Source organism: Carassius gibelio, chromosome B23 (assembly GCF_023724105.1).
Source record: "Carassius gibelio isolate Cgi1373 ecotype wild population from Czech Republic chromosome B23, carGib1.2-hapl.c, whole genome shotgun sequence".
NCBI classification, from domain to species: domain Eukaryota; kingdom Metazoa; phylum Chordata; class Actinopteri; order Cypriniformes; family Cyprinidae; genus Carassius; species Carassius gibelio.
The window spans coordinates 9906627-9931267 of NC_068418.1; the positions used below are offsets into that span (position 1 = coordinate 9906627).

A 24641-nucleotide genomic window follows, 5' to 3' on the forward strand; every position below is an offset into this window, starting at 1 on the left:
CACCTAGGGCTGCACGTTGTGTCGTTTAAGCATCGATATCACGATGTACGAATCCACGATAGTCACATTGCATCAAATCACGATAGTCACATGCGATGTAGGTTGTCGTATTTGATCCATTATTCATTAACCGTATGGGGCAGCTGCTCCCAGGCCCTTGACGAATGTGATTACGGCGTGACACGGCGTGTCAAAAAAAACAAACAAAAAAAAAACTATCAAGTGATGAAATGTTTTCTGTGTTGTCAAATCTGGTGCGATATCCTAAACTGCCTAGATAATTACACAATGCATGCCGTACACGTCTAATTCCCAAACTGATTCTTTTGAACCGATTAAATTTAATGAATGGTTTAAATAACTGACCTGTCCAACAATGAACTCACGAGACGTCTGAATTGGTATATAAAAAAAATCTGTAACACTTTACAATAATGTTCTATTTATTAAACTATTTAACTACATTATTTAACATTTACTATTACTAAACTGCACTTCTACAACATTGTTAATTTCAACATTTTGGCATAAGCCTTCATTGTTGAAATCAAATGTTGTACAGTATTTGTTAACATAGTTAATGCACTGTGAAGTAACATTGCCAAACAATGGACAGCTGTGTTTTTATAAACTAAGATAAACAAAGATTCCTTAATATAGTAACAAAAGTATTGCTTGTGGTAAGTTCATGTTAGTTAATATGTTAACAATTCAAACCATATCCTAAAGTTACAAACAAATAATTTACTCTAATTGAAATAATACTCTGATGTTTAAATCATTTAAAACGAGAATTTAAGTGTGCTCAGCCCATTTTTGTTTGTAAGGAAAAATTAGATGTCCGATCTACCCCAAACTTCACACGTTTGATAAGACTCTGAACACACGTCCATGCTCATATTCGGTTATAGTCATAGCGCCACCTCCTGGCAACAGGAAGTGACATGTTTAACACTGTTATGGACCCCTCGCAACATATTAAAAAACATCAGCAAGTATTAAATAGGCTGAAAACATGCTAAAAGCATGCTGGCAACACTTAGCTAATTTGCTAAATTATGCTATTAATACAAAAAAACAGGAACTTGATGAAGCTCATGTATGCAATGTCCAATCTGCCCCAAACTTCACACGTTTGATAAGACTCCTGACCTGAACACACGTCCATGCCCATATTCGGTTATAGTCATAGTGCCACCTCCTGGCAACAGGAAGTGACATGTTTAACACTGTTATGGACCCCTAGCAACATATTAAAAAACATCAGCAAGTATTAAATGGGCTGAAAACATGCTAAAAGCATGCTGGCAACACTTAGCTAATTTGCTAAATTATGCTATTAATACAAAGAAACAGGAACTTGATGGAGCTCATGTATGCAATGTCCAATCTGCCCCAAACTTCACACGTTTGATAAGAGTCCTGGCCTGCAGACATCTTCGTGCCCTTATTCAGTTATTGTCATAGTGCCACCAGCTGGCAGCAGGAAGTTTGGGTTATATAAATGACTTTGACATATTCCTTCTATATTTACCACTTTAAATACATATTGCCCACAGCTCGCTGTTTTCCTAAAGCCATTGGGTGGCTGTGAGCCCGGGTGCGAGGGCCCTTTCATCCAGCTTTAATTATTGATTGTAATGATGTTCTAATTGGCTGTTTTTATTTTTTTAATTGATTTCTGGTTTGTAATCAATGCCTAACAAAGGTGGCATGATGGAAATGTATTTATTTTTTAGTCAGCATTTACTCGCTTTCATTTTTTAAATATTTTCTTCCATAGAGCACAAGGGATAAATTTTTGAAGAATATCCTGGTCAGTTTCTTCATAATTAATCTAAATAAAGACTGGTGCTGTAAGTTGGTCTATACAGCTTCAATTTCAGTCGTTTTTCACACACAAACCTATCATATGACTGCAAAGGGCTTGGAAATATAGCACATTAGTTGTATGAACCACAATTATTATACTTTTATGATACCTAGCTTCATTCCTCATTCACTTTCATTATAATGAAAAGGACATTTTTTTGTCACACAGGTTTGGAATGGCATGTCACATATGTGGGTGAATTGCCCTACAGTCGTAGTAAATGTAAGAAATTTGACGGTCACGGTTAAGAAAAAGTACTACTTTCAGTGAGTTTTGCTCAAAACTAGACGTGTAGACGCTAGATTATGTTGTTCTGCTCACTTAAAATCTGGACACTGTGTCACACAGGCCTGCAGATGCTGTCAAGCAGAGTGATTGGAGGATGTGGGTTAATTCATCACAGTTACTGGTGTAGCATTTCACACACACTTAAATTTGACTTTAATGCTGGAAATCTAGATTCCTGTAAGTCCCATTTATCTCTCACACACATTCACAGATTTGCTAAGCCCCTTTCGGCGTGTTTATGAATGCGTTTTGTGAATATGGTAACACATGAATCATACAGCTGAATGTGATAAAGAGCCTTTTCGGGAAAAGCTGGAGAAGCGGGAAGGCAGGAAAGCAGAGTGTGAGAGAAACAGAAGGAGGAAAACGGTCAGAGAAACCAGTGCTGGTGCTAGAATCCGTTTGAGTCTCTGATATCCTTGCGCTTGTTCCCAAATCATTATGCGGACTTACTTTTGGGAGCTAAACCTACAAAATACTCACTAGAAGTCATTTAAATACTCTCCTCCCATAAATTTACCAATCGAAAGGGATACTCCTTCAAATGCATATTCAATAAGTTGAGTCGCAAAAATAACCATGTCCACACCTTTTCAGAGCTATTTCCCACTGTGTCTTTAGTAAATCCTTACAGTAGTTTTTTTAACACCAAATGAAGGTTTGCTCTGACGCAAGCTGATAGTAAATCTGGCCTTTTTTGGCTAAACAAAATTCATAAATACAGTAAAATGTACTATTTCATGTAATATAGGTATTGTTTTGAATCTGTATCATGTAAATCTGTAATGTAATTGTAATTAATTCCATATAAAAGCAGTCTAGTCATGTTCAAATTTAGATAGCTGAATGAGTTGTGTGTGTGTGTGCATGTGTGTGTTGCTTTTAAATATAATTTGCCACATATATATTCTTATGCAAACTAAAAATACCAGCATAATCCACCTCCAGTGTGTTTTGATCAAGAGTGTCGGAAACAGAGGAATGCAAACATACACCTACATATTCATTCTGAATGTGTGCTCCACACACACAGTCTTTAATCAAACCAGCATAGTACCGTCATCTATAATGTGTGTCATTTTCTTTGCCTCTAGAAGCAGAAAGTTTCTCCTCTCCTCTCTTTTCAAAACCGTGCAGTTTTCTCTTTGCATGAATCTCAAAAAATTAGGCAGAACTTTATATTTGATTTATGTTCCTTAGTCTTGTCTGCTTCTAATCCACTACTTGCTTTTCTTTTCTTTTCTTTTCTTTTGCAGCGATAGACAGATTTTTGGAAGTTGACCCAGATAAAGGAAAGTTTGACAGCCCTGCCAAGTCTCTGGGCTTGGCTTTCAGAGCGACTCCAAACCAGTTTGCTCTGGTTGGGTTGCCAAAGCAGGCGGGGGGCAGAAACCCGGCATGTGTGTGTGTGTGTGTGTGTGTCAGGCAGAGGGAGTATATTTTATGAAATTATGAGGGAGTGTGAGTGGGATTTTTTTTGATTATATAACATAGGGACACTGCTTAGCCCTGTGTCTGTTTCTGTGCTCAGATCAGTGCTGCTGTGTTCAGGCCGGAGAAGAGGAGAATCTGATTCTCACCTAGTTCTCTAGCGTGGCTCAAAAATTGCATAATTATGAGTGTTGAAATATGTTGTTGACTTTTAAGGAGTAGTTCACCACCAAAAAATGATTTCTCTCACTCTCATTTCATTCCAAATCCATACGATAGTTTTTCTGTTGGACAAAAAAAGAGTTTTAGCAGACCGTTCAGGCTGCACTTTTCCATACAGTAGAAATGATTGGGCACGAGGGTTGTCAAATGTCATTTCTTTTAAGACATAAAAGTATCCAAATGACTTTTGAGATACTCATACAAAAACTTTGTGTAATAAACAGACCAAAATAAAATTAATTATTCACTTATAATCAGATATGGCCATTATTGTGATAGTATTATTTGTATATTATTGTTTTTTTTTATATATATTTATTATAATTAACAAATTAATTAACAAATAAGTACATTGAAATTACCAAAAAAAAGCACAATCATTTCGATTTGACCAGAGATGAATTTCTAACGTAACGTTTGTTTGATATTGTGTAGTTGTGTTTGTTGAATCAACGTGCCACTGATCGCATTCGCACCAGTCCCATCTTGTGCAGTAATCTTATTTAAACATTTCTAATTTGCATAAATATTTAAATGTAATGTCTGTTAACACTCACTCCCTCTCCTCGCTCTCTGATCTCCCACAATCCCTCCGGTTTCCCTCTCTTTCACTGCAGTCCAATATAACAGCCATCAGTCATGTGCACGCAGTATACGTACACAGCCCGAAGCTGAATCACACTTGTGAGGAAGACCCTAAACAGTTAACAGAGCGTTTCATTCAGCCGCACACTAAACCCTGGTGTTGATTTACAAACACGAGTAAACTGTCTCCCACACACACGCTGAATAAATACAGTTGATAATGGAGCTGTGCTGTGTGGGCATATTACTGCGTGTTTATTACTGCGCTGGAATTTTCCATTACCCATGATGAGTTCAGCACAGTATGGAGCTGCGATACAGCAGAGAGAAGTGTTTACTGTGGGACTCGGCCTGCCGAACAGAGAAAACAGGCGCTCAGGCCGAGAGAGAGAGAGAGAGAGAGAGAAAGGCCCGGGCGGCCCACCTAACAGATGTGTGCCGTTTTATGTTGATGTGAGAGTGTGTTCTTAACATCTGTCTCTGCTTGACGTAATTGGTTTTAGTTGATCCAGGTCTTCAGATGTCAGTGATTTGTAAACTAATTTCTCTCTCTCTCTTTTTTTTAACAGGAGGCCTTCTGGTCTTGCTGATAAAGAGGTGATGGCCGCCACCGTCCTGACCACACTGTCCACCAGCCCGTTGGTGCTCAACCCTTCCTGCAGTGCCTCAGGTTAAACATTGCTCTACTTCTCGCTTCGCTGATAGATCCCAGAGCGCTCAGGTTGAACGATGGCTTGTCAAACAGGCTCTAAACCTTCACAAGTGCCCAAAAGCACTCCTGATTTCTCCGTTTTGGCATTAATGAAGTGTGTAATTAGTGTGCCGCCAAACAGAGTTGCAAATATATAGTTGTTTTCGAACACAGTCCGTTCTATTTCAAACAGATAGTCACGCCCCCAACTCACGCCATTGGTTGAGCCAGTTATTATTAATCATGTATATGTAAAAAAAAAATATTATTCATTTTTTGGGAAGAAATTCATGGTTTTATTCAGCAAGGATGCATTAAATTGATCAGAAGTCACAGTGAAGACAATTATAATGTTACAAAAGATGTCTATTTTAAATAAATGCTGTTCTTTTGAATTTTTTTAATCATATCATAGAATCCTGAAAAAAAAATATTGTGCTTTCTACAAAAATAGTAACCAGAACAACTGTTTTCATCATTGATAATAAGAAATGTTAAATTAGCTTATTATACTGATTTCTGGAGGATCATGTGACACTGAAGACTGAAGTAATGATGCTGAAAATACAGGTTTGCATCACAGAAATAAATTACATTTGAAAATATATTGGAATAGAAAACAGTTATTTTCAAAAAGTAATACAAATTCTACATTTTAATTGTATCACTTATAAAGTTGGTCAAGGTTTCTTGCACCAAAAAGTTATATATATACATATGCTTTACCCTGTACAATTGAACAGGCTGCTTTTTGTAATGTACCTTTAAACTTCTAGATGTAAATGGCCTGTTATGATTGGCTAATATCAGCATACCAGTGTTCATATGTTAATATGATGCCATAGTCATCCTGATCTCTGAAAACAGTGTAGTCTTGTATAAATATTAGCACTTGGTCATCAGACTCTTATTTCAAAAGAGGAAGAAAAATGCTGTTTTCCATTTTTATGTCCCCTTCAGCATGATGAGAGGAAAACCAGACTATGGGTTCGTAATTGCAGTGACTGTCCTTCCTTCAGCTCATGGCTTCCCAAACCAAAAGTATGTTCAAAGAGTTTCAGAACAAAAGACCAAAGACACTGTGCAGCAGCAGAAGTGCTTGAACTCTCTCATTGATGTTTTATTAGACTTCGAATCAAACACAGATTTTGCCCTTAAATGAAAAGCTTACCCCAAAAAATCAAACTGATTCTGTCATCACTGGTTCACCGTCATGTCATTCCAAGCCCAAAGAAGATATTTTGGTTGCTATTTTCCATGCAGTAAGAAAAAAAGGGTACTTAAGAGCCAGTGAGTCAAACTCGAGGATCAGATCAGATTCATTTTTGTTTACTGATTCATTGAACAGAACTATTCCTTTAAGACGTGTAACCAAAGATTGTTCTTTTTAAAAGAGCCGGATTTTTAAATGTTAACTGGACTGTGGTGAAAGCGTACTTGTATTGCGTTTGTTCTGACCTTTCAGAGATTCTGGAACAAAATGAAAAGTGAGTTTTCTTAAGCTGTCACAAAACAGCGGCTGTCCCTCCACAGTCCTCCACATTTGTGTCTTGGAAAGAACGGACTGTTTTAATGGATCCTCTGAACACGTTCCATGGAGGATTTCCCTCTGGTTTGTCCCTTCAGTTATTGAGCCACTCAAATCCTCAGCTGTGTGATTTGATCTTAGCAGACCCTCTTTGATTAGATTTTGATTTATTGTGCTGTTTTAGTTGGCCAAATTTACTCCAGTGATGAATTTTGGATGATTTAGTCATTATTATATAAGGGAAATTGGAGTGACATCGAGTGATGGAGTTAGTAAGATTTTAATTTTGTATTTTTGAATGAAATTGATACTTTTATTCAGACAGGACACATTAAAGAGATCAAAAGTGAACGCAAAGACATTTTGAATGTTTCACAATATTCCTATTTCAAATAACTGCTGTCTGAACTTTCTACTTATCAAAGAATTCTGAATTTTTTAAAAATGTTTCCACAAAAACTGTTTTCAGTATTGATAATGAGAAGAAATGTTTCTAGAGCGGCAGATCAGTATATTATACTGATTTCTGAAGATCATGTAACACTGAAGACTGGAGAAATGATGCTGAAAATTCAGCTTTGATCACAGAAATAAATTAGAATTTTAGAAATCAAAAGCAGTTATTTTAAATTTCAATAATATTTCACAATATTTTTGTTTTTGTTGTATTTGATGATTAAATAAATGCAGTTGCAATGAGCAGAAACAGGTTCATTTTAAAAAGTATTCATAACTCCAAATTTTTGAATGGTCATTTAAATAATATTTGTCATATAAATTTGATAAAAATGCTGAAAAATTATTTTTCTGCATGGCATATGGTCAAATAAATACTAATGCAAATACTGTTAGAAAATGCTAGAAAAACAGGTTCTTTACATTCATATATTCTGAATATTAAACCCTTTCCTGGATGGGATACAGAAAAGTGAATGTCCAGCTAGATAAATCTTTAAAATGACATAGCGCATTAGTAATAGTAATAGTTTTGTATAAGTCATATTTCAGTGTCCCTTCGGTATAGATGCTTTCAGTTGAAAGAAGAGATCCTGAAATAATATTAGATCTCATTACTTTTTCCTAGAGGACACCTTAAGTAAAAAGTAGCACAACTTTCCCCACTCTCCATTTCTATTTAATCAAGGACATTGGCCTTGGGATTGGATTTGATGTGTTTTTCATTTGTGCGTTGTTATTTTTTTATGTCTTTAATGCAAACACATTGCCCTTCTGGGAAATTAAAGACTTACTGTACTGAATCAGCGTGGCTGCACAAATAACAGAGAACTCCCTTTCCTCCGTACTAGTAAATAGATAAAGAAAGAATAAATATGGGCTGCTGGTAGTTCAGTAGTTTTGTTATGAACTTTAATCTGGATTAATAGATGCTGTGTAAAATGTTAGTTATCATTAGACAGAGCAAAAGTGAATCTTATTATAAAGTGTTACCATAATTTGTTGTGATGTGAATCATTTAGCTCGGTTTCATTTTCTTTTTGCTCATTTGAATGCTTGGAAGCAACCCATTTGTTTTGATTTAATCTATTAGGGTTTTTATAGACTTATTGACAAATGAGTCCCATATAAACCCATTTACTGAAGCCGTTACAGCCATCAGGTATATTTGTGTGGGATTTCACACCACAACTCCAGTGTGATTAAACCGTATGTAAGAAATAATGTAAAACCGTTCAAACAGCATTGAGTCTAGACGACGGTTTCATTCTTCGGTTAATACAGTCAGTGACTGAAGTGCAAGATGGCAGCTGTGTGTGAATGAACTGAGAGAGACTGTGGTGCTGTGATAGGAAAGATGTGAGAGAAGCCAGATAAGTGCTGTGTTATTCGGCTAATTACGATGGATGTTATTGGGAAATAACACAACTTGGAATGTTGTGACTGAGCAATCAGAATAAAGGATAAACAAGTGTAAAATATGCACAAATAAATCAATGATTTTCACTCTGAGTCTAATGCCAAATTTCCTGCATTCTGTGAACGAATGGATGTCTAATTCTGAATGAATTCTTTTAACATGCACACTTTCACAGAAGTTGACCTAGCTCTGAATAACAAAGTTTTTTTCCAAATGACGCACTATACTCTATGCACTTATTCTGTTCACTCAGCTGTCTAGTGTATGAACTGAATGAGGTTATTTTGTCTGATGACTCCTCATCCTCCAATAGCCTATGTATTAAAGCTGTGATGGTTTAGTGCAAGTGTCCAACATTCCACACTTGGTTTTTCAGTGAAGTGCATCATCTGGGCATATGAAGTGCATTTTGGAGTTTTCAGTGAGAACACTAATCACACTGTTTGTACTGAAATCGGTTTAGAACAGAGCAGGGATGGAAAACTTAAAGGGATACTCCACCCCAAAATGAAAATGTTGTCATTAATCACTTACCCCCATGTCATTCCAAACCCGTAAAAGCTTTGTTTTTCTTTGGAACACAATTTTAGATATTTTGGATGAAAACTGGGAGGCCTTTGACTGTCCCGTAGACTGCCAAGTAAATACCAGTGTCAAGGTCCAGGAAAGACATCATCAGAATAAAAGTTGTCATTTTTGTTTTATTCGCATACAGAAAGTAGGGGTGTGACGGTTAGTAGTGCTAGTGCTAGTTATATAACCGTGAGACCGGCGGTTATAGTTGAACACCGTCATTAGAACTCCATAAACGCCAAAACAGTGTCATTAAAATATTTTTTACAAAATCTTTTTATCAAAAATTTTCATTTTTTAGATAGGATCATAAGATGCGCAATATATCGGGAGACATGGTTTTTACCACTTAATGAAGTTTTGTAAATTGTCAGACATGATATTTACCACTTCATTAAATTTTGCTTTTTAGAAAACCTTTCTTAAAAACGAATTTCGTTTTGTACAAATTTTATCTTAATTTTAATAAATGTTTCATCAACCAATTGCGTGTATTTTAATAAATAAAAAGCAAATATAGCAGACAATGATAACCGTGACATGGAAGCACCAGCGCGCCGCGTTCACTTTCACTGCACTGTGAACTAGAGCACATCTCATCGTAATGAAACTCAGCGTAGGCCTATGCCTCATACTTCAGCATTAAATATCTTTGCTGCATCCTTTCTAGAACAGACAATGGCTTTTTTTTTTGCGGCTCACATCAGCAAAGCATTGCATGGCCATAGACCGCAAAACAATCAGCGGATGGCGGGCGGGTGCGGCTTTGAAGTTTGCTAAAAAAACTTTGGCGCCGATGATGAGTTTTCTGACAGATCTCCTTAATAAACGGAGGTCTGAAATCTCTGCCCCTTTACCGATCAGAGCGCGCGCTGACACGGAGTTAACCCGCTATCTCCAAGAACAACCAGTTGACCCTACGGCAGATCCACTAGCATGGTGGCGAGACCGCTTTCCGCTTATTCTTGTCACTTCATAACGTTACAATTGAACCACTGATGGCGGATTATTCTGATGATACCTTTCATACTTTTCTGGACCTTGACAGGGTAACTTACTTGGCAGTCTAACAGACAGTCACAAGCCTATCGGTTTTTAGCAAAAAAAAAAAAAAAAAACATTTTGTTTTATGTATTTTGTGTTTGGTTATGTTATTTTTTTTATACATGGATTAGATTTTTAATCTGAATTCATGCAGTGTGCTGGGTTCTGGGTTAGGTAATAATACTCCAGGCAATAGTGTCAAAGGTCTTCTCCTGCTTTAAAATGCTGTGTTCAGGTGCAGAATTGGCTGGTAAGGGCTGGAAGGAGAGCCTGTCTGCCAGCTACAGCAGCTCTACCAGTGGGAACTGGAGCTGGGACGCCAGCGACCAATCGGTGCCCTCCACTCCGTCCCCGCCCCTCTCCAATGATGCCGGCAAGAGCTTCCTGCTTTCCTCCCAGAGTGATGACAACATTGAGGAAACCGAGAGTACACACTTCCTGTTTGAGGACCCCATCCCCAGAAAAAGAAAGGTGAGGTGTCAAGTCATGGCATATGAGAAAGCAGTTTGACTGGTTAGTTTTTGTGCACAAAAGTGGCTTGACCCTTCAGTCAATTTTCAGATCTCTGCCTTTAAAAATTGAAGAGCTCTAATAAGCACATCATCGTGGCTCTGGCCCAATGAGTCTTGTCACCCTTGCACCTCATTAAAATGATGGCATGTTTTTAGCTCTCTCTCTTTTGTTGTACCGTTTCTTTTCTGTTTTTTGTAGTGTGGAAATCACTCCAGAATGTGAATGTGGTTTCAGTGTCAGGAAGTCATTATCCTTTCTGCTCATTCACCTTGTTTTGGAAGAGGCCAAGTGTGTGTGTGTGTGTGTGTGTGTGTGTGTGTGTGTGTGTGTTTGTAGATGGGGGGAGGGGAGTTCCATTAAAGATCCACTAGGGCTTATCCTTTCAGCACTACACACGCTGTTTTTCACATAATTCCCAGTTGCACAATATTGTATACATGGATTCTGTCACGACTACACGCCTCTCCCCGAAGAAGGGAGAAAAGAGAAATATGTTTGTTTGGAAGGTTTTTTTTTTTTTTTGAATATTTCTCAATTCTGATTTTGCAATTCCAGATATTGGACAGAGAAATGAAGAAGGCAGAAACAGGACAGAAAAACTTTCCTTAAGTGATATCAGACCTTTAAAAGGATTCTTCTAGTTTCAGCTGTATTGAAATCTTCCGATTAAAACTACAAAAGTATTATTTATTTAAAAGAAACATATTGACCCCCAATTTTTTAAAATAGTAGTTTCCAAAAAAAAATCTCATTTAAAGCAAGGCACTTACTATGGTAATATACGGAGCATGTTATTGCATTGTAATAAATGTTTACAAAAAGATTTAATATTATTAAAGTAGGATTGCTTACTGAACTTATCTGTGCAAAGTTATATCCAGTCTTTCAATTCCTGTCATGACCATACAAAGTTTGTAAAGCAAGTAACTTTGCAAGGTATGCCAAGATACCATCACTCAAGCCACAGGAATAATCATAACACATAACTGGAGGTTGATCCACCTATCTGTAGAACAGTAGTTCCACTGGTAAACACAAGATTTTACAGCTCTACAGCTCCACAACTTTACTCTCAACTCAAATAACACACACTTGGTTTGTAGAGAAAACTTAATATGATTAAATGTGATCTATGTCATTTATTAAAGCATAATAATATCATGTTATGTAAGTAGATATTTAGGAAACCTGTTGCGTTCGCATACTTCTACAGCCAGATATTCTGATTTGAAATATTTGATTTGGAGTGTCTGTTTTTGTTTTGGACTGTGACCACCTACTGCCAGTTCGTTAGTATTTTTAATATCCTTGGTTGCAATTTGGCAGAAAACGGCATACTGCAGTCTTGGACACCAGCAAACGGTATCCATCTAATAATCTGTATGATATAAAAATGCTGATTAATCAACTCAAGGCCTTGCAACACACTAAACGCGAAAATGAGCGCGAATGTTCAGCACAATGACGCTTTTGAATCAAAATAATAGATCCCTAATGGCGTTATTCATACCAAATGTGATCCTTCATGGCGCGAAAAAAAGATTTTGTGTTGATATTTTCCCCGTCGCTCTGTGATGAAAAAGGTGAGAGTTGAGGCATTTCACATGTTCTTAATATCGTTTCTATTAATTCTCCTTTGAATTATGTGATCTGGAGAGCACTGTCCCATTTTCTTTCTCATGTGCAAGTGTTTTCAGTCAGAGCGCATTCACTCTAGATCTTGTGTATTAAAAAAAACAAGTGAAATATTTTTCTACACATAAAATATGAAAGCAAATAGACACGATGATGGCGTTTTTTACATTTTTTTTTTAATGTGTTTTGTATGCAGCTCATGGTATTTTTTTTATATAAATAAAGGATGTTTATGACAAATTATAAGCAGTGTAGCATTATTAAACATACAAATACTACGTCTGCCTATAGAATCAAAGTCAACTACAATTAAGTTATTACAAGCACTCGATGGTATAAAGTGGGGTTTAAGCAAATACATTAATAATACAATTTTCACGTGTAGCTTGATGCTAATTGTAACTCTTATTATATTTTAGGATGTATTCTTGTAAGCATTATAGATGGTTTGTGTTTCTGGTGTAGAACCCAACTTTATTTATCTTAATTTAATAGTGTATATTGAGCAGCGGACGATGTTAAATCCATGTACGATTTACATGTCTGATGAAAAATGCATTGCTGGTCGGTTCCTCGTAGCCGAAGGATTAGCAGAAGGCAATCAGTCATTATACGCTCGGTGTAAAAGCACCATTCGTCTGCGATTCGTATCGTGCTCCGTGTGAAACGGCGTTTACAGTGTAATGCTTGTTGCCTTCCATTGTCAGTTCACCCTTTGCAGGGAGATTGATTGACAGGCAGTCTGACCAATCAATGCCAAATCTTCCATTTTAGTTCGACAAACAAACCAAACAGGAGAGTAGATTAACGTCGGTGGACTTGAACTTGAAAGATAGAGTGTACTGAGATCTTTCCGCGGTTGATACAAGATAATACTTTCTGATGTTCATTCGTGTTTATTTTGTGCTTTAACTAGAAAAGAGGACGAGACAGTGGCTTCACATGTCGCTCGAACTGAGGCGCTACAGCGATCTGTCACCACACATTTAAGAGCCACAAAACCATATTTATTGTCATAAATTTCCTAAAAAATACCAAAATTGAAAGCTGAGACTTTTTCATGCCATATGTAAAACACAAGGAAAGCCCTTAGACCCAACTAAACAGATTATTATTATATGTTTTTTTTTTTTTCAGTGTAATTTGAAAAGGGGGATTCTTATTTGATCCCATTGGGAACCAGTTTACATTACCCATCCTGTACACAACTAGATATTTAGTCAAAATGTTGAAGAAAGAGTTTAAAAAAAAATAGTGTGCAGTTGTTTGTTTCACGCTGGTGCGCATTACATGTTCAACATTATTTGGGCTCATTTTTTGGCTCTTCGGTGTGAGTACAGAGACAGATGGAAGTGTCCCATGCTGCTGACTACCTCCTCTATTGTTTCAGCTCACCAGAGACCTCCCTGCATGCCTATACGTCCAGCTATAGCCAATAAAAACCACTCCGAGTCAAGGAGACGAGAAAAAGAAACAAAGTTCTTTGATGTGGACCAAGCCAAATGCTGAGCAGCTGGGTGAAGTGTAACACAAGAGGACTGGCTGTTCATTCATAAAGACAGATGGAAACATACACGTCCAGCCGCTCTGGCTCGCTTTCTGAGTCTGTTTTGGTTAATGGTTGTCACATCATCTCTGACGAGGCTTTAATGGGAAATGTTTGTAGGCTCGTGTGATGTGTGAAAGGGTTAACATCATGGTCCTTGACAACAGCAGGAGTGCTTGCTTGTTTGTGTATGTGTGTGTGAGCACACACACACACACCCACTCATTGACTCTGATGAGAGCAGTGAACAGGTCCGGACATGTTTCACATTTCACAGTTAATGTGCAAATTTTTCTCACAAATTAAGATCCTGGTTTGGGTTTATCAGAAGAGATGATGATTGTTATGATTGTAATGATAATATAATCTGGGTTTGTTCTGGAGTGTCATTCACTCACACTGTTCTCGGTCTGAACTCTGGGAATATGATGCATTATGTAACATATTAAACATTTACGCCCACTCCGCAGGATATCAACTATAACCAGGGTTCAAATTTAACTTTTGAGAAAACTAGCTTTCGATAAATGGCATAGTTTTTACATTCCATTTTACTAAATATTATTTAAATCTCATTTTCTAAATATTTTTTTTTTTACTTTATATATTTGAATAAATAAATGAAACATATGCTTTGAAATCAGTAAGATGTTTTGTTTTTTTACAAATTAAAGTATAATTCATTAAATTGATAGTGAGAGTAAATACAAAAATGTAGCAAAAGATTTCTTTTGTAAAAGCTGCATCAAATTTTTGAAATTGTAATATTTTTTCATATTACTGTTTCTATTTTTGATGAAGCAGAAATATTGTAACTGGTGAGTAATGTGATTTCATGTACTCAGTTTAGATGCTTGAGTGTTTATGAATAAGGAGTGTGTTGCAGCATGTGAGAGGCTGACTCATTGTTTGAAGCAAGCATGTTAGATAAACACAGATGAGATTCAGAGCTGGAGGGGAAACGAGCGCTGGTGAAAGTGACAGAAGAGCGCAGGAGGTGTGAATCTCCCTACACCGTCACTGTTGTTTTGAACTGTTTTAATAGTTGTGTCACTGCAGCAGTGAAGGCCTTTGTGCTGAAGGGAACTTCTACTGGATCTTCAACCATTTCCTTTTCTGTTTTGTTAAATAAAGCTGAAATAAAATAAAATAAAATATACATATTAGTATTAGAAATTTGGCTTAAACAAGTTTAAGCTTTAGTACTAAAACTAAAACTGAAATAAAGAAGAAATAAATGAAATTCAAATAGAATAAAATGAAAGGATGTTAAATAATGAAATAAAACATAAAAACATAAAATAAATGCTAATGAAAAATCTATATGGGGTTTATGATTAGTACATTTATATACTCATAATTAATCTTGAAAGTGGGTTTTATATTTATAGCAATAAGGCAGGACTTGTTATTCTTAATTGGTTAAAGCTGAAATAAAATAAAATATAAATGTAACTATTAGATGAAAAACTTAAATGCAAATTTGAAATTTTGTCTTGACAGCTAACTGAAATAAGTTTAAACTTTAGTACTAAAATGACTAAAACTGAAATAAAGATAAATAAAATGAATAAAAATTATGAAAATTTAAATAAAAATATAAAATAAATGCAGAATCAAAATATAAATAGCATTATATTTATAAATAATCCTAAAATAACATTGCTACAAATATCTCACTTATTCTGAACACTAAAAGATGCACTTAATAATTACTATTATTATATAGTACTATTACTATTACTGGGTTTTACATTAACAGCAATAAGGCAGCACTATTGATTACTAAAACTGAAATCAAATATAAATGAAAGCTCAATAGAAATAGCAAAATTACTCAAATGTAAAATATCGTAAAGTGAAAAAAAAGGTTGTTCAAAAATAATAATTCTATAAATAATACTAAAATAACATTGCTACAAAATATATTTTTAGAACACCTGCACATACTAATATTGTTCTCTCATAATTCATCTTTGAAGTGTGCATTCTGTTTTTCTGTTTTGTCCCCTGAAAATACATTTCTTTGCCCAATCACTTTGTATGCAGACAACATTCAGAGTTTGTAGCCTTTGGTGTGCTATTTGTTTTAAGCTTTATACTTAAAAAACAATTAAGATTAAATATTGACCCACCGACTTGATAAAATGCTTAAAAATCAAAATCTTACAGGCCTGATATTGTAAAATTGATTTGCCGCCCTAACTGAACCAAAACTTGAAATATTCTCTGTTAGTTTCAAAGTTACTGATATGTCCTTCACGTGTAACTCGTGTGTTTGTTTGTTCCAGAACTCCATGAAGGTGATGTTTAAGTGTCTGTGGAAGAACTGTGAAAAAGTCCTCAGCACTTCCTCAGGGATCCAGCGCCACATCCGCACCGTGCACCTGGGGTGAGCCCTAATCACACACATCACACCTCTGAACATGCGTCTTCTTCACAGAAATGAGACAGAGCGGCTCTCTTTTTAAAGAAAAGTATACTGTTAACTTTCAAATAGAAGTTACACTCATTGCTTTTGGACTGGAGATGAATCTGAAGGGCCAGATTGTCTGTCAGGGAGCTCTTCCCTTCCTGAGCACCATAACAGGAGGTAACCGGGGTGTTTTTATAGCCTCTTGTTGCTACCTGACCTTGCCGTATAAACTCAGTCCTCTGTTAATGTGCTGGCACTGCTGCCCCCTGCTGGCCGCACACCAGAGTGCACTTGTGTCAGTTTAGTGTTGTGTGTTTTCAGGCGAAACGGAGATTCTGACTACAGCGATGGCGAGGAGGATTTCTACTACTCTGAGATCGAGGTGAACATGGACACGCTTTCGGAGGGGCTGTCCAACCTCACGCCCACCTCTCCAACTACATCCGGCCCGGCCCCCGTCTTCCCCGTCTTGACCTGTGATGCGTCTCGATCTGAGCCCGCCCGAATGATCCACACCCCCCTCAGCCAATCAGCACCGTCGGCGCTGTACCATATCCGCACTGACCACGCTTACCAGGTAACAGCAGTCCGCATCGACATCTTATTCAGGACACGGGTTCTGTGCAGACGGATCATTTTATGGGTTTGAGGTGTAGAGATGAAGTCTTCATGGACGCTTTTGTCTGTGTGTGTGTGTGTGTTTGTGTGTGGGTGCATGCTTTTACTGTGGAAACATCATATTCTTTCAAATCTCTCGCACAAGGCTCTGTTTTAGTTATTAATGCGACTCAGATCTCTCTCTATCACAGTCAGGGACATGTTCCTGTTCATGTTGTTCCAAACCTATATAACCTATATAAGGTCATTATGTGACTTCCATAGAAAAAAAAAAAGGAAGTCAATGGGGACCATCAACTGTTTGGAGGCATCAAGTGTGGATTAATAGGATAGTTTACCCAAAAATTGAAAAATGATCACTGCGTATAATGAACGGATTTCATATATGAAGCATGCAAATTGTGGTTATGTGCACTTGCCATGAATCAAAATTCTAAGAGATTATTGAAAATATCTTCATATAGTATATGTTTGAGAATTATTATTAGATTTTCACTACACTTCGATAATTAAATTTTTCTAGATTACTGAACAAATACTTGAACACAGTGATTTTCAAAAAAAAAAAAAAAACTCACATTAAAGCATAAAAATACTACATCACATACATACCAAAGCATAAACAAACACTTCCAAGTAACATAAATACTTCATTTGCTGCAACACTAATTACAATATTTTGAGGAAATGTGCTTAATTTCTGCCAATAATATCAATTTGGAAAGAAATGCTAAAATCTGTCTTCATTAAAATACAATGTATTATTTACATACATATTTATACATACAGTAGTGGCCAAAAGTATTAGCCCACTAGTATTTTCAGCAGCTAAAAATGGTTTAGGAAGTAGGAAATATCAGATAGAAATAACTGACTTAAAATCATTTTAGCTGCTGAAAATACTAGTCTTCTTATCATTTTGGCCACCACTGTAAATGTACATGTGTGTGTGTGTGTGTGTGTGTGTGTGTGTTAAGGATGTTTAAATATTTTACTGAACAACAAGAATTTGAGGTTTCTTCCTAAATTGAATGAGTGAGCTTTCACACAGGCCAGAGATTTATTCTGAGGGTTCACCAGATTGAGGGTTTTGTTCAGTATCAATGCCCGACTACTCATACACATGTGTCTCTTTAAATGTTGGGGTCCATTTTGTTGAAGTATTTATGGGTTGGGGTGACGAGGTCAGCGAAGGCCGTGATTTCTGCCCTCTGCTGCTCAGACAGTCTGTTTTGAACCCTTTCTCATGTGCCTGAGGTCACTGGCTTGTCTCTGAGGCAGCTCTTCTTGGCTCTCGGTGGGTTGAGGTTGTACTTAACACTGTTTTCTCTTTCTCTCTCTGCTTGCTTTGCTAATACCGCTTCTGACACACACTGTGTTTTTCAGGCTACAACCCCTGTCAGCATTCCCAGCATGCCCTCTGATCCGCCTCACAGTGAGGATAGGATCAGTGTATCCTTGCAGTCGCCCCCTGTCATATATAAAGCTCTATCGGTGAGATGGCTACCTCTTTCTTTCTTCCTCTCAGAGACGTATTCGACAGCATGTGTCCCCTTGTAAAAGACTCAGCTCACTAAAGGTTGAAAAGGCAGTGATCCTGTGAGCCTGGTTGGGTCTCATTTGTCGCTCCCAGTTTGTCTTTCTCTGTCTCCTGGGGTCTTTCAGAAGTTGCACTTGCATGACTTTTGGTTTCCTGTCTCAGATGCTTTTGCAAAGCAAAGAAAGTAGTTTCTAAACCCTTGTTACAGGTTGACAACAAAGGAACTGCTGACTCCTAGTGCCTGTCAAAAATACATTTTATCATGAATATATATTGTGCTCAGGGAACTGCTTTTATAGATCAATAAAAAACTGTAAAGATATTGATAAAGATATGGTTCTAAAAATCGTTCTGAATATTAAAGGTACAGTTTGTAGAACCTACCACTTGAGGGCGCACTATCAAAACAATAACAATCGCTTGGTTTGATGACGCTAAGAAGGAGTGTGGAATGATGGGATTTGTTGTCTTCTACCCAACCGCTGACGGCCATTAATCAGACGGAAAGATAAATCATGGATTTAACGCGAGTTGAACGATTTGTACGAGTAGATTATATACAAAGCCAATGCAAAGACGCGATTAGACTATGGATCAGATGCGTCTTCGCGCGGGTCTGAGACGCGATGCCCTGCGTTTGGCTTGTATGCTCCATAATACTAATCTTGTTGATCGTTATAAAAGCATACATTTTCTGTAAAGATACGAATAAAAACAACTCAGACGTCGAGTAATACACAAGCGACTTCGGCATCTCTTTCTAGTTGAAATTTGTCATGAAATTACGTCTGATACAGTAGGTGGCGGTATGCACCTGATAAGCCATGGTTGTAATCTGCAATAAAACTAAGAAGAAGAAGAACTAAAGTCATTGACAGGCGACTGCACTGCCCCGTGTCTCTGTTCAGAATGGGAATTTTCTCATAATTTACAAGTAGTTGAAAACATTAGAGATATTGTTAGTAATCAGCTGGACAAAATATATAACGCTAGCCTAGTGGTTTTTGGATATTTTACTGCAAATATTTTACAAATTATACCTTTAAAGAGTCCACACCACAGCTATAACGATAAAGGCTCAGAGAAACGATATTGAAGGAATCACTTTCAGCAGATGAATTATAAAAACATTGAGCTGGAGAAATTAAAGCGGAAGATGATCGTGCACTAAGAATAAACAGACGATATCGTTCACTGGTGTGGACGCTAATATCGTTATTTTTATAGTTATTGTTCTTGGTGTGAACAGGGCTTTACTGTTATTTTGCCGTGGACTGTAATCATGAAAATGTATCACTTAGAAATCAGCCAGAACACCCTAACAACACTAACATTGTTCTACACAAACGGCACAGAAAATGTAAAAATCACAGTATTTTTCTATTATAGAGTAATATAATATAATATAATATAATATAATATAATATAATATAATATAATATAATATAGTGCTGTCAAGCGAATAATCACAATTAATTGCATCCAATATAAAAGTTTTGGTTTGCATAATATGCGTGTTCTGTGTATATATATTATGGATATATAAATACACACATATAGTATTTTAAATTTATTTATGTCTAAGTTTAAATTTATATTTAAAATATTTACATCTAAATGTATATTCCTTTAATTGTTCTGTATGTGTTTAATTACCTTATTCAAATGATTTAACATTTTTAGTTTTTCACTAACTACGCATAACTTTTTTTTTTCTCAAAAACACAATCATGTACATGCATGCATTTCACATATTATTATAGCCCAGTTTGTGCTGATTACAGTGAGATTAGACATTAGCCATTTAGATGTTTATAAGCAGCTGAAAAAATCATGTAAGGGCATGACAAAACTTCTCCGGTCCCCAAAAATACCCTTAGACTCCAGAGGGTGAACTTGTGTGTATTTGGTTGAGCTTTAGATCACCTTTAACATGAAGTGCTTTTGCAGGGCCCGATGACTCAGATCCGCACTGTTAGCATCGGTGAGAAGAGACAGCCTGTTAACCACACCACTGTTAGCAAAACACACGCCAACACCACCTCCACTGCCAAACCCACTACTGGAACCAGGTGAGCTGTCCACATGCTTTCGGTTTAAGATGTTTGTGTAGCCTTGCATCACAGCTGAAATGGAAACTATGTGAAATTCATTCCCAGGAAACCGCGTGGCGAAGCCAAGAAGTGCCGAAAGGTGTACGGCATGGAGAAGAGGGACCTGTGGTGCACAGCGTGCCGCTGGAAGAAGGCCTGCCAGCGCTTCACTGACTGAGCTTTATCCCTTACCCCACTATAAAACGTGCTCGTTTATTGCGGCTGTTCCACGGACTGAGCGTCGGTGTCTCCTGCACACTCTCAGAGTGAACTTCACGAGCTGAGATGTGTCCGTCTGAAGCATGTGGCCTTTTTAATGTCACTGATTCCTCCAGGCCACAAGGGGTGCTCTTTTCTTACCGCTTTTATAGTGGAACACTGAGACTGATAACAGCAAAAAAAAGAGAAAAATAATTTTGAAAAAAAGCTTTTGCTGCATTGCATATTAAGGCAAAAAGGAGCTTTTCTTAAGTAATCCAGAAGCAAAGCAGATTTTCCAGGCAGTTTATTATACTTTCATGTTTTGCGTGCGTTCGCTGGAATACAGCTAACGATTTTTCACGATTTTAAGTGTGGCAGACTTTATACATAGCCGTTTTTACTGTTAAAAACTCCCTAAGCTATTTTTGATGGGTGTTATTTTTAACAGTTAACCCTCTTAAACCTGGTTGAACACTTACCGAGCAACTCATCATCATTTAAGCTTCAAACAACTTGTTTTCGTTCCAAATCAAACTGTTTCTGGACCTGCCGCTTCATTTTGCCTACAAGCACTTTTTTAACGGCCATCTCTATTTTGATCAAGCAGATTACAGTTTAGCACAGCATCGGAAACTGCATGTTGAGCGTTTTAGCAAATAGTCAAGAACTGTTTCAACACATACTGCTAAAGTAATATCTCTAAGCGAGTGGTTATAGTGCAGTGAATGTAAACTGGCCTCTCTCTGCGCTAACGCACCCAAACTACTCTGTCCCTCACAGATCAACAGCCTCTTCATAAGCTATGAGGTTTATTCCTGTCAGTCCACAGTATTAATTCAAGGGCAGGCACTTTAACCCAGCTAACAGACAATCTGCTGTCGAGGGAAGTCATCCCAGTCTAATGTGATCCATAAATCAAGTGTTTTCCACACAGACACGGCGAATTCGGCCCACATTATGCTTCCTAAGGAATTATTCGCTCCTCATTATTCACATAATTGAAAGCGCTTGCTCTGATAACGTGTAGACGTCTTCCACTGTGCTTGCTTTCTTTCATATGGAGGTGATCATGTGCTGTCTTCATGTAAACGGTGTGCACTGTGCTATCTGACCCTCTCAATATGAGTCAAGCAGCTCTCAGCTGTTACACTGCAAACACAAAAAGATATACAAATACCTAAACATCAAGATACATCTGCTTGAGAATAAAAAATGACTTGTTTTCTTAAACATTTATCAGAATTAAGTGTTTATGCTTAAAGCAAGAACAAAAAAAAATCTTGTTTTCCCTTCAAATAGTTTTTTTCTCCTTCTGTTTTTAAGCATAAATTCACGTTTGCTAAAAGTTATTTCTTTGTTTTTATGTTTTTCTTAGAAAATAAGTCATGATATCCAAGTTGATCTATCTTAATTTAAGGGTGTTTAAATATTTGTACTGGAAAACAGGACTCTCGCTGTGTGTATGTGTGTATATATATTGCAGTGAACCCATGAAACACTGACAATCATTGGACATTTGAATGTGATCTGTATCTTAAAGGAACGGTTCACCCCAAATAAACATTCTGTCATCATTTACTCATCCTCGTGTCGTTTCAAACCTGTTTGACTCGTGTGAAACATAAAAAAGATATTTTAAAAGCATTTTTTGCCTGCACAATTGAAGTTCTGGGGGTCATTGTATGACAGAAATACCAGATGCGGTGAAGCGTTTTATAAAAATATCTCCTTTACACAAAAGAAAAAGTCATACAGGTATGAAACAACATGAAGAATGATTGGGATTTTGGGGTAAACTATCCTTTTAAGGTATCTATATAAAGAAACATTTCAAAATATATTTTTATTTTTACATTTGTTATTTTGGGGTCAAATTATTCCTATTATTATTATTTAAAAAAGAAACTCTAATTCCAACCCAAGCTGGTAGTTTTTGTTTCAAAATATTTTGCAGTATTTTTCACCTTCAAGGTATGAGAATTAAATCATGTTTAAGCTTTCATCAGATCAACCAAAACAGCCAATTAAAATGTAGCAGTTCACCCATTAATGACGGGAATCAAAGAAACAATTGGGCAAATGCCAAATGATCGAATTCATCAATCACAGCTTAGAGCAGCTTTGTCTCGTCTTTCCCAGAGGTCAGGAAGGAAAGAGCGTCCCTCTCAAGATCATTACTTTCACTAAGTGCCAATGAGAAGAACAAGAGGGAAAATATATAATTGCACTAACTTATACTGCACAAAACGTAGATTTTTATGTACCCTTTTTTTACGCAGAAATTGAAGTTTTTAAAAAGCAATTGTTTAATGGTTGCCTGTCGACCGACCGCCATGGTTCTCTCATCGGGTCAGGGATGGGCTCTTTAGTTTATTTTTTTTACTGACCCTGCATCTATAAGCTTTCTTGGCGGTACTTTGCGGACTCGTGTTGGTGCGGGGCTCGCAGTACGTGACGTCAGTCATGTGACTGCAGGTGACTATCATTCAGGCTTGTTTCTAGGGAACATCACTGTCTTGATTCAAATAAAGATCGTTTCCTGTGTTCAACATTGTGGGGGGGGTTTTCATAGGAAATGAATCATGGGAAGATTGGGATTTTAAGCGTCAAAAATCAGACAGTGATGCTTTAAATATAGCTTTGATATGATATAAAATCTATATGAGGATGCCTTTTTTTTGTTAAATGTCACTGTAGTGAATATAACGTGTATATATTCATTGTATATTTTGGGTTTGGGGAAACGGGGAAAAAAGCATCAATGAATGTACAATCTACAAAATGAAACGCCTGTAATCTGAGTTCGTTTTATCAAGCTTCTTTGATTTTCTTTCATGTCAAGTAGTTGGAACAACTCAGAGTTTTTCTTTAGTTTTCGTGTTCAGTTGGCGCTTGCATTGATGCGTTGTCATTGTTTTGTGTGCATCATGGAGTATGTTCTGTTGTGAGGCTGGAGGGACGTTACTCTGGATCATTGCGTCTTTCTGTCCTACACATTCCCATTGATTGATTTCACGTTAGTTTGTCTGTCTGTTCACCGTTAATCCAACTTCACTGACTGCCTGTTGCTTTCCAGCCAGGATATTAAGCTAAACACCCAAGAAAATGTGTAGAAACTCCTCTTTCTTTCTTTGTGACATTTTCATAATGTTTCAGTGTTCAGAAAACATCATTATAATAATCCTACTATTCAATACAACTTGTGCGATTTCTCTCTTCAGAACAAGTTCTTTTGGCCTTGTTTAACTGGTGAGGTCTTGTCATTCATTGTGTTTTTCGTCATTCTTCATTGGTGGAAATTTGATGCATGTCTTGTATCTTCTTTGTACTTTCTTGCTTTATTGGAAGCATTGTTTTTCAGCGGAGTTGAGTGAATGAACGAGAGGATGGAGGTGTTTCTGGTGTTGACTTTTGGTCGGCTGGTGATGAGAGTGTGATTTCTGTGGCTGTAATGTGGAGATCGAAATAAACATGGATTTCTGAAAGGTGTTTGATTGGAATTGGATTTTTACTTCTTTATTTGTGCAGGTTTATGTTTTTATGTGTGTTAGTGCATGTCTAGAACGTAATCTCCAGTTGAACATCTTTTTACATTCCATTGAAATTACATAATGTCTCCACTGCAGATATACACTGCCACTTAAAAGTCTGGGGCTTGGGCTGCTTTTCTTTAATTAAGAATAAAAAACAAAACTGTAATATTGGAAAATACTATTCCAATTAAGATTGGACTTGAAAATTAACATTTGCTAAAAATGTACCCTCAAGCCATCCAAGATGAGTTTTTTTTCTTCATCATATTTGTAAAAATGTAGCATTAAATCACTGGCTCACCAGTGGATGCTCTGTAGTGAATGGGTGCCGTCAGAATGAGAGTCCAAACAGCTGATCAAAACATTACAGTAATGCACAGACTCCAGTCATTCAATAATAAATTGTGAGGCAAAAAGCTGAAAGTTAATAATAAA

At 36.9% G+C, this 24641-nt stretch overlaps 1 protein-coding gene across 2 annotated transcripts in view; it reads left to right on the plus strand.

Annotated features, from left to right (window-relative positions):
- The window catches only part of LOC128011441 (zinc finger protein 704), a 59107-nt gene extending 34949 nt beyond the window's left edge, over positions 1–24158 (plus strand). Inside the window, exons 3-9 of one of the 2 annotated variants that reach the window (XM_052593806.1) lie at positions 4969–5069; positions 10347–10582; positions 16097–16197; positions 16543–16798; positions 18226–18333; positions 20330–20451; positions 20539–24158. In XM_052593806.1, coding sequence (XP_052449766.1) covers positions 4969–5069; positions 10347–10582; positions 16097–16197; positions 16543–16798; positions 18226–18333; positions 20330–20451; positions 20539–20650 — 1036 coding nt within the window. In that variant the 3' untranslated portion in view covers positions 20651–24158. The remainder of the gene's footprint in view (positions 1–4968; positions 5070–10346; positions 10583–16096; positions 16198–16542; positions 16799–18225; positions 18334–20329; positions 20452–20538) is intronic. The other variant, XM_052593807.1, reaches the window with a different exon arrangement.
- The last annotated feature ends 483 nt before the right edge of the window (positions 24159–24641 follow it).